This window comes from Megascapheus bottae, chromosome 31 (genome assembly GCF_031878675.1).
Source record: "Megascapheus bottae isolate mThoBot1 chromosome 31, mThoBot2.hap1, whole genome shotgun sequence".
NCBI classification, from domain to species: domain Eukaryota; kingdom Metazoa; phylum Chordata; class Mammalia; order Rodentia; family Geomyidae; genus Megascapheus; species Megascapheus bottae.
The window spans coordinates 3421328-3432392 of NC_143539.1; the positions used below are offsets into that span (position 1 = coordinate 3421328).

The window sequence follows — 11065 nt, forward strand, 5'->3', positions numbered from 1 at the left end:
GCTCGCCTATGTGGTGGGAGGTCTGCCAATCCCTTTCCTAGCATTAAACTTCTTTTGTCCTTGTACCTGGCTGTCTGCGTGGTTTTGTGTCTAAGTCTCCTTATTATCTAACAATCAGAGATTCATAACCTCTGCTTTGAGAAGATCGTACTGGCTTCAGGAGGAACCCCTAATGTTGCTTCTCCTTGGCATTACTGTTGGACCATGTATCCTTAATATTTTACTCAATTACATAAAGGAGCTAGAACTCTACCACTTCTCACTTTTATTTTCCATGTATATGTATACTGAGGAAGAGAATCCAGGTCTTCGTGCATGCTAGGCAAGCACTTGACCACTAGGCGAAACTGCTCGCCCTTTGTGGTTTTTCAACATTAAGGGTATTTTTAAGTATCTCTTGTAATGCTGCTTTGGTGGAGATATATAGTTTTAATTTCTCTTTGTTGTGGAAGTTTTTTCTTTTTTCCTCAGTTACAAAGGGGACGTTACCTGAATTCTCTATACTTGGTTGATAGTTATTGGTCTTTAGTGTGGGGCAGACTTCATTCAAGGTTCTTCTGCTTTCATAGTCTCTGCTGAGAGATCTGTAGTTCTTTTGATTGGGTTCCTTCATAGGTGAGGGAACTTTTCTCCCTTAACACTTTAAGGATCCTTTCCTTGGGTCTCTGTTGATCCTATACAGATTATAATGCGCTGGTGAGATATCCCCTCTGGCCTGGTCTGTTTTGGTTATAAAGGCTTCTTGTATTGAAAGGGCCTACCATTTTTGATGTTTGGGAAGTTCTTTGCTAGGATGCTGTTAAATATATTTCCTATTCCTTTAGCTTCATACTGTCTTCCTCATTTTCTCATGTTCTTTTTGCCTCCTCCTCCTCCTCTTCCTTCTTTTCCTCCTCCTCCTCCTCCTCCTCTTCTTCTTCTTCTTCTTCTTCTTCTTCTTCTTCTTCTTCTTCTTCTTCTTCTTCTTCTCCTTCTCCTTCTCCTTCTCCTTCTCCTTCTCCTTCTCCTTCTCCTTCTCCTTCTCCTTCTCCTTCTCCTTCTCCTTCTCCTTCTTCTTCTTCTTCTTCTTCTTCTTCTTCTTCTTCTTCTTCTTCTTCTTCTTCTTCTTCTTCTCCTTCTCCTTCTCCTTCTCCCTCTCCTTCTCCTTCTCCTTCTTCCTCTTCCTCTCCTTCTTCTCTTCTTCTTGTTCTCCTTCTTGTCTTCGGGTCATGGGGCTTGAACTAGGCCTGGGTGCTGTGCCTGAGCTCTTCAGCTCAAGGCTACGCTTGAGCCAAACCCCACTTCTCATTTTCTAGAGGTTAATTGGAGATAAGTGTCTCTGGTCCTTTTGTGCCTGGACTGGGTTAAACCTTGATCCTCAGACCTCAGCCCCTTACAGGTGTGAACCATTAAGCCCTGCTTTCCAGAGATTTAGAAAGGTGAAAGCCTGCTAGCACTCCTGTGTGTTTAGAAGGAGGACCTTTGGTCTGAGGGGCCTTGGGAAACTCCAACCCTGTCTACCACATGCCATGCTCTGTAGGCCCAGAACTCATTCATGATCACTGCATGTCCAGGCCCAAGTGGGGAAGGCAGAGAGCACTATGGATCCCACCCACAGCTCAGGATGTATGCAGGACCATGAGCAAAACTTTTCATAACCAGCTGTGTCCTGAAGTTTACTTTCTCCTGTGTTTGACTGGGAGAAAACACATCAACACATTTTGAAGTGGTAACAGGCTTAACTTTTAATTAACAAACTTGACATGTTGTCTACGAGGTTCCTATGGACCTTGAAAGTGGTTTGTGTCTCTCTGGGGCCATCAGACTGAAGCCCAGGAAACAAGGCCATCCAGACAGCAGGAGACAGTGACTGATGTCCCCTGGGAGAGACCTAGTCACCCTGAGCCTATGACACATAAGGGGCTGGGCAGAGCAGACTAGGCAGAATGCCAGGAGGCTGCAGGGAAGCTGCTCTCGTGTGCAGAATTGTGGAGATCTCAGCGGTGAGAAGCCCATGAGGTAGGAAGAGGTCAAACGACTTCATGATCCTCTTTACCCAGCTTTGCTCTCCTCCCTGCTGTACTTTCTGTGATAGGGAATGGACTTGCAGCAATGCTTTCATCAGGGAGCCTAGAAATAAAAATGCTTGTTCAAATAACTTTCTCTGCAATAACACTGGAATGACTTTATGTTTTTTATTGATAATTTAAGGAGTGAAATCTGATTGGCTTTTATTGATTTAGATACTTTTGTCTGTCTTGAGGATTGATTCAGGGCTTGGGAATCATCCTGTAGCACTTGTGCTCAAGCTAGGAAGCTATCTCCTGAGCCAAGCTCACTTGCTCCATCTTTGGTAGTCTCTGAGGGAGAAGAGTCAGACTTCCCTATTCAGGTTGGATTCAAACCCTAAACACGGTTGGATGTAATCTGCTGAGTAATTAAGATTGTGTGTGAAAGCCACTGTCACCAACCTACACGTGACTTTCTTCTGTCTTATCAATTCTACAATGTGACAGACTGTAATGTTACAGTCTTTCCGGTGCTATCATTTTCTTGACATGATTTTTATGGTTGTAATCAAGGTGACAACACTATTTGACTGCATTTCTTATTAACACCATGCTATTATAATAGCAGATTAAAACAATGCTTCATTGAGTTGTAGGAAGTGCATGAAAATAGTTTCACATCAGGCATGTTTGACATACTTCTCCTTTGAAGCTTATTTTGTTTTTTACCCAGAATTTCCCCCACTTGGAATTCCACTCCAGGCAGCAATGCATCTAGAAATTTTTTTGTATGATGCTAAGGACATATTGTTTGGTACCAGAGTCTGAACTCAAGGTTGATCCCTTACTTTCTCACAAAGTGAGACGTGTTTTGAAATGAGAGGTAGTAGCTGGAAACTGTTGGCTCATGTCTGTAATCCTAGGGACTCAAGATGTAGAGATTTAAGGATCGTGATTAAAAGCCAGCACAGGAGGGAGAGTCTGTGAGACTTAGATTGACAACTCCAAAGACATAGGGAAGCCAGGCTCACGCCAGTAATCCTGGCTTCTTAAGAGGCTGAGAGCTGAAGATTGCAGTTCAAAGCCAGCCTAGGAGCAAAACTGCATGAGGCTCTTTTCACCAGTGAATCAGCAGAAAACTGTAAGTGACAGTGTGGATAAAATACTAGAGAGCTAATCTTGAGCTGAAGAGCTTAGGAACGGCACCCAAGTCTAGACTTTATGTCCACGACTGACAAAGAAATTAATAGAGAGATTTAGCTATTAGCCTTAAAGAGAAAAAAACAAGCATTCAGGACTTGAGATAAAGACCAAATACTTCACATACTCATTAGACACACACATACACACACACACACAAACACACACACACACACACACACACACACTGCAATCTGTGAGGATCATAGAAAACTCATAGCATGCAAATTTATCTGTCACACAGAGCCACTGTTCTCCTAGCAAAGGCACAGGACCCATGCTGGGAGCCACGGATGCACTCTTACAAGCTCAGCCTCCTCTATTGTCTAAGAAGTTCACAATTCCTTGCAATCCCTTGTCAGAAGTGCCACCCCTGGACCTGACACTGAATGTCATCTTCCTCCTATTCTTCCTGAAGCTCCAACTAGAATGGGTCGGTAATCTATGAAACTCATTTGTCTTTCCTATATGGACTGGGTGGCTGCTCCAACCGTCAAACATCAGAAACGCCATTCACGATGTTTGCAGGTGCATCTGTGTGGGGGATTTTCCTCATAGCTCAGCTGTGTGTCGGCGTCATGGGCAACTCCCTGCTCTCCCTGCTCTATCTCTACACGTTTTTAGTCCAGCCTCATCTGAAGAAGCCCATCGACGCCATCTTCATGCACCTGACTCTGGTCAACATCCTGAACCTCCCCCTCACACTTCTGCCAAATATCATGGCATCCTTCGGAGTTCAGCGTTTTCTGGATGATGTGGGCTGCAAGGCTGTCGTGTTTCTCTCCAGAGTCACCCGGGGTCTTTCCATCTGCACCACCTCACTCCTCAGTGTGTTTCAGGCCATCACCATCAGCTCTGTCCAGGCCCAGTGGGTGTGGCTGAAATCCAAGTCCTCACTGTGGATTTTCCCTTCTTTCCTCTTCTTCTGGGTCATCAATATGGCCATCTACGTCCGAGTCATTACAGATTTGAAAGCCACAAGCAATTTCACTCTTGTTGGCTCTGGGTTTTCCAATGCATATTGTCACTCTCTACAGATTAAGGCAAGTACATCATGGCAATTCATCTGTGTCTTATTGGCTCGAGATCTCGTGTTTGTAATCCTCATGATCTCCACCAGCCTCCACATGGTGAAACTCCTCTACCAACACCACCAGAGAACTCAGCACCTCCACAGTCCCAGCCTGGCCTCCCAGCCAGCACCTGAGAACAAGGCCACACACACCATCCTGCTGCTGGTCAGCTGCTTTGTCTTCTTCTATTGTTCCAACAACATCGTGCTCTTTTATTACTTTTACACACCAGTGAAGATCCAAACCCTGCAAGTGATGGTTTGTATTTTATCATCATGCTACCCAACTATGTTTCCTTTCTTGCTCCTGAAGAAGAATAAAATTCTTTCCAAATGTCCATTCTCCCTTTCATTGATGAGAATTACCAGTTGTCAGAAGCAGTCAATCACTGGTTAGACAGGTAATAGTTTGTTCAAAGCAGACAAGATTCTAGTAAGGTACGTGGGAAAACTGTATGTATTCAGCCCTGGAATTTTTGTTCAAATTCAGATATGCTGTAATTTCTAAGGATTGAGGTACTTGTGTGTGTGTGTGTGCATGTGTGCCTGTGTGTGTTAGACAAATTTTTATATTGTTTAATCCTTGAAAATATTATTGTTTGTATAGAATGGATTTATTTTCTGTACAAAATTAAAATCTGAAACATTTTTCTTCTCATGTAAAAACAGCTTCTATAGAGTCCATTTTTTCCATTGTTGTTTGCTACAGGACATTTTACTAGATCATCCTGTGAATGCTGGCCATCCAATGACAGAGCAGAATCTCCCTTTTAGAATATAAGGTAGACTCTCTAGCCGAGGTAGCCCTCCAGATCAGAAGGGGCTCAGATCTCCTATTTCTCAAAGAGGGAGGCCTCTGTATGGCTCTGGGAAGGGTCTGTTGTTTTTATGCAGCAATCCTGGACATCTGGCTGGCTGAGTGGAATTCTCCACTCAGTGCTGAAAGGCCTAGAGGTGAGACATCTGGGATTATCAGTGATGGTGATTGTAGGGGCCCAGGGTCCCCTCTCTCACAGCACAGCCTGCTTGTTCCCTAGGCAACATGAGGCCCATTCAATATAATTAGCTACCAACCCCCTTGGCCTTGGACAGCCCTCTGGGCCTGAGCTATCACCATGCAGGCCAGCAAGGTACCCCTACACCTTACCCATCCTTTAGGTCACCTGAGGGGATCAGGCCATGAGCATGTCAGGTAGCAAGCCTGTCCCCATCCCCACATGTTATATAGGTCACCCCAAACAATAGCAGGTGCTTCTCCCCACGTGCTCGCCTATGTGGTGGGAGGTCTGCCGATCCCTTTCCTAGCATTAAACTTCTTCCTTGGTCCTTGTACCTGGCTGTCTGCGTGGTTTTGTTCAAAGTCTCCTTATTATCTAACAATCAGAGATACAATTACCCATGCTTTGAGAAGATCGTACTAGCTTCAGGAGGTTTAGGGGTTTCCCTGGTTATTATCTGCTCTGGTGGGACCCCTGATGTTCCTTCTCCTTGGCATTACTGTTGGATCATGTATCCTACTCAATGACATAAAAGGGCCAATTAATTCTGTAAAATTAATTCCCCTGATTTAGGAAGCACAGGAGTCAAAGGTTTTACTCAATTCAAAACAACAGGGAGGGAATGCAATGTGGATAAATGGAAAGTGTATCAGAGTTGTAAAGTGGAAAATATATTGTTATAATGTTATATGTGGTTTAGAGCCTTTCCCTTCCCCCTGATTCCCTCTGCCTCTGTTTACCCGGACTTAACGGCCTTTCTCTTGCCATTCGTTTACCCAGACTAAGGCTCTATCCTGAGACATCCTGGCACCCACAACCTAATACATCCCGATTGTAGATAAAGACGTATGAGGTTTGTAGTGTGAACCCCCACCATGTTTTCTGGCCTTCTTTTAAAACCACCTGCTTTTACATTTTGCTGTCCTGATGTTGCGGTGCAGTCCTGGTGCAGCAGCTCCTGCCTGGCTCAATAAACTTCTAACATCTCCACTGTGTTCTGCATGGCCTCAGAGTTCATCTACCCCTGGACCCCACTACAGTAGTGGGCTAGCCTTGAGCTGAAGAGCTCAGGGACAGCACCCAGGCCAGAGTTCAAGCTACAATGACAAAAAAAACCAGCAAAAAAAATTGGGATACAGCCATTGATAAGCCAAGATACATTTGATAAGCACGGAGGATTCAGCCACTGACACAGAAACGGTCCGAGCCCCTAGCCGCCCCAAATTCTGAGTCTATCTCTTCTAGGTAATGCCTCCAGTGTCATCACTGGATTCATTTATCTGGCTCTGCTTCCTTTTGGTTTTGATCAGATTTGCTAAGAGGCTGTTTATTTTGTTCATTTTCCCTAACAACTCAACTCTTCCTTTTGTGGATCTCTGCTGTGGTTACCCCCCACTTTTTTAAATTATCGAGGTAAAGTATAGAGGGGTTACAGTTACATTCCTCAGATAAGTAGATGCATTATTTCTCACACATTGATATGCCTTCTCCTGTTTTTGTCCCCATTTCCCTCCTCCCACCCCCTCCCAATCATCTTGTTTTCCCCCCTTCCCTTCCCTATTTCAAATAAACAAATAAATGTATATACAATATAGCAGGTAACAAAGTCAGATACAGTGACAATATGAGATTAACCAAAGGGCAAAAAAGAGAGAAGAGAAATAACACAGTACATTAAAACAACAACCACACAGGATAAAGCTCTTGTTTCCATATCCTAGAGATCCTTTCATTTAGTTTCATCCTATATGACCTTATGTCCCTAGGTTTTGCACTATTGTAATCTTCTGCTAGGAGAGTCTTAAATGTGTACTAATGATTACAAATGAGGGAAACCATTGAGCCTACATTCTTTGGGTCTGGCTTACTTCACTTAATATGATTTTTTTCCAAGTGTTTCCATTTCCCTACGAATGGGGTGATGTCATTCTTTCTGATGGCAGCATAGAATTCCATTGTGTGTAAGCACCACATCATCTTGATCCAATCGTCTACTGAGGGGCATCTGGGTTGGTTCCGTATCTTTGCTATGGTAAGTAGTGCTGCAATAAACATTGTTGTGCTAGTGGGTTTAGTATGTCCTATTTCTGGATGTTAGAGTAAATGCAAGGAGTGGAATTACTTGGTTGTTTTTTTTTTGACTGTTATTCATTTATGTCTCTTTGTTGTTAATTATTTGTTTCCATTCACTGGCTTGGGGTCTGGCTTGTTACTCATTTCCAAGGAGCTTAAGGTACATCATTAAATTGTATGCTTGAGATTGCTCCAGTTTGTTGATATCCACACTCAAAGTTACCCATTGTCCTCTGTCTACTGCCATGTCTGTGTGCCAGAGGAGCTGGTATTTCCTACGTTCATTTTTATCAAAGATCAGGACACAGGTGATCCCTTCAATGGCCCACAGGTGACTGAATTCAGGTTCCATGAGTTAGAGCATTTTGTACGTGGCTTTTGGTGTTGAGCTCTAATTTTATTCCACTGTGATCTGAGAGAATACAGGGAATAATTTCAATATTTCTGAGATTGCCCAGATATGCTTTGTGCCACCAAATATAATCTGTTTTGGAGAAGGTTTCATGTGCTGCAGAGAAGAATGTATCTTCTGATAATGTGGAGTAGAATATTCTGTAGATGTCTACATCATCTAGTTTGTCCTTGCAATTGTTTAGTCTGTGGTTTGTCTGTTGACTTTTTGCTTGGTTGATGTATCCAGGCCTTCATTTTCAGCATGTTTGTTTTTGTGGGAAAGGTGTGTCCCTTGAAGACAGGGGATAGATGAATCCTGCTTTTTGATCCACTTAGTCAATCTATGTGATTTAATTGGAAAATTAAGGCCATTAATAGAGTTAGGGACCATGACATGCCAATTCTTGCTGTGTTATCCGAGGGGCTGTTTCTCTGCCTGAATTGTGTTCTTGTGGGTTTTCAATGAATGGGACATCTTTAAGTATCTATGGAAATGCTGCTTCCTTGTTTTCTTTGCACTGTAAGAACTTTCTAATTTCCTCCTTCATTCCCCCAGTCACCCATCTGTTCTTCAGTCACCCTATGTTTGAGTGTTTGCTGCAACATGTTTAATTCCATTATGATCAGATTAGATACACAGAGTTATCTCCTCCTTCTGTGTCTGGATGTGGTGAGTTTTGGAGAATATTCCATGTGCTGCTGACAAGAATGGGAGTTGCCTGGATGCTGGGTGGAATCCTCTGTAGACGTCTCTTAAGTCCATTTGGGTCATGTGGTCATTTGACTCAGAAGCTTCTTTGCTGACCTTTTCCTTTGTTGGTCTCTTCTTTGGTGAGACGAGGCGTTAAAATCTGTCACTATGCGTGTGGTCAATCATGTTCTATAATGGAAAGAGTATTTGTTTAATGTACTTGTGTCTTCCATGTGATTACATCTTGATGGATTTATTTCTTACTTTCTTTCCTTTTTTTTTTTTTTGGTCGGTTATGGGGCTTGAACACTGGGCCTGGGCGATGTCCCTGAGCTCTTCAGCTCAAGGCTACCACTCTACCACTTGAGCCACAGTACCACTCCCCAAATCCTTTATTAATAATTATATATACTGTATGAATCTATAACTGCCTCCTTTGTACCTTCATATGACCTTAATGAGAAGTCTCCTTTGTCAGCTCACAATATGGCTACATGCATTTAATATGAAGTTCTTTTTTCACCCATTCACTCAGAATGTGGGAAACAACACAATCCAGGTGAGTTTCTGAGTTTTTGTTTTGATCCAATCTACTGCTTCACAAATTTTGGTTGTGGAGTTGAGCCCATTGTTGTTTAACATTATTCATGAAAAACATACCATGTTTCCTGAAATTCTAATGCTTTCCTATAGTCTGTATGTTTCCTTTGCTTGTATTTACTTGTCTTACAGTGCTTTTGATTCAATGTTGATTATTCAACACTTGAATAGTTCTCACAGACGACATGTTTCCTTTGTTATGCAGGATAGCACTGGTTTAATGTTCACAGACTCTTTAGTTCTCATTTCTTGAGGAAGGATTTAGTTTCATCATCCAGTGTGATTATTAGATTCGTTGGCTATACTACTCAGGGTTGGCAATTGAAGTCCACAGCTACAATTATATCACTCCAGGATCTCCTCCCATTCCAAGTTTGTGTGGAGAAATAGGTAGTAATTCTCATCTCCTTTCTCTTTTAACAGAAATCGTTGTTCCGTTTGGCTCCATTTGCAAATACTTCCCTGTTTATGATATCCAAAATTTTCACGTCAGTGTGTCTAGAGATGCTTCTTCTGAGAACCTGTGTTCTACAAGTTGTGTAAGTCTCTGTCAGATGGGTGAGATTCCGTCTGATGAGATAGGGGAAACTGCCAGCTCTTACTTTGTTAAATCAGTGTGTGTCCAGAGATTTTGAAAGGTGAAAGCATGCTAGTACTCCTGTGTGTTAGAAGGATGACCCTTGGTCTGTGGGATCCTGGCCTCCTGCAGGCCCTGCCCAGCACATGCCATGCTCTGCAGGCCCAGGGCTCATGGTCATTGCATTGCAGGCCCCAGGGGGAAAGGCAGAGAGCGGTCTGGGTCCCACCACATGTCATGATGTACGCAGGGCTGCGAGAAAAACTTTTCCTAATCAGCTGTGTCCTGAAGTTTACTTTCTGATGAGTTTGACTTGGAGAAAACACATCTTGAAGTAGTAACTCTGTTTAACATTTACTTAATAAACTTGACATGTTGTCTAAGAGGACCTGTGAAAAGTGGTTTGTGTCTCTCTGGGGCCATCAGACGGAAGCCCAGGAAACAAGGCTATCCAGAAAGCAGGTGACAGTGACTGATGTCCACTGGGAGAGGACTGGATATCCTGGATCTGTGATACATAAGGGGCTTGTCAGAGCAGACTAAGCAGGACGCCAGGAGGCCACAGGGAAGCTGCTCCCGTGTGCAGGATTGCGGAGATTTCAGCAGTGAGACGCCCATGAGGTAGGAAGAGGTCAGAAGACTTCATGATCCTCTTTACCCGGCTTTGCTGTCCTCCCTGCTGAACGTGCTGTGGTAGGAAATGGACTTGCAGCAATGCTTTCATCAGGGAGCCTAGAAATAAAAATGTTTGCTCAAATGACTTTATGTGCAGGAAACCTGGAAATCCCTAACTTTTTTTATTGATAATTTAAAGAGTGATATATGACTGGTTTTTATTTATTTATTTATTTATTTTTGTCTGTCCTGTGGCTTGAACCGGGGCTTGGGAATTGTTCCTTAGCGGGTGTGCTCAAATCTAGGACTCTATCTCCCCACTTCCACCTTTTTTGGTTGTTTCTGAGATACAATAGTCTCACAAACTTTCCTACTCAGGTTTGGACCACAGTCATCAGATCTCAGTCTCCTGAGCAGCTATGATTACTGGCCAGAGCGACTGATACCGTCTACAGATGTGTTATTACACCATACCGGTCATTTGAAAGAACAAATGCTAATGATCTGCACCTCCCAGTATTCTCATTTGAAGTGTAATTATTCATTTGTGGTTATGAAAAGGTGATGTCGAGGAGTTACCACGTCACAAGTTACGTCATGACCATAGGTTTTCTTTGTTAGCTGTGAGCTTGAACTCAGGGTCTAGAGTCTGCTCTGACATTGTGGGCTCAAGGACAGCACTCTCCTACTTTGAGCCAATGCACCACTTCCTTGAGTACATTTCTCTTTGTACAGTGTCACACCTGTCTTCCCAATTTTTCCCATCCTGCTGCCAATCATGAGCAGTATATTTATTTCCTTTCCCATATGGTGTCGACTGAGTTTCCCTGCTCCGTTTATTAGCCCATAACTGTCATA

General features: G+C 43.2%; 1 protein-coding gene across 1 annotated transcript; it reads left to right on the plus strand.

Moving 5' to 3' along the window:
- The first annotated feature begins 3706 nt into the window (after positions 1–3706).
- LOC150043618 (vomeronasal type-1 receptor 4-like) lies at positions 3707–4657 on the plus strand. The gene has a single exon (XM_090322503.1). It carries the CDS (start codon positions 3707–3709, stop codon positions 4655–4657), a length of 951 nt encoding a protein of 316 aa, XP_090178629.1.
- The last annotated feature ends 6408 nt before the right edge of the window (positions 4658–11065 follow it).

Excerpts from the sequence above, each read along its gene's own strand:
- LOC150043618 (XM_090322503.1), top strand. The coding sequence starts at position 3,707 with ATGTTTGCAGGTGCATCTGTGTGGGGGATTTTCCTCATAGCTCAGCTG.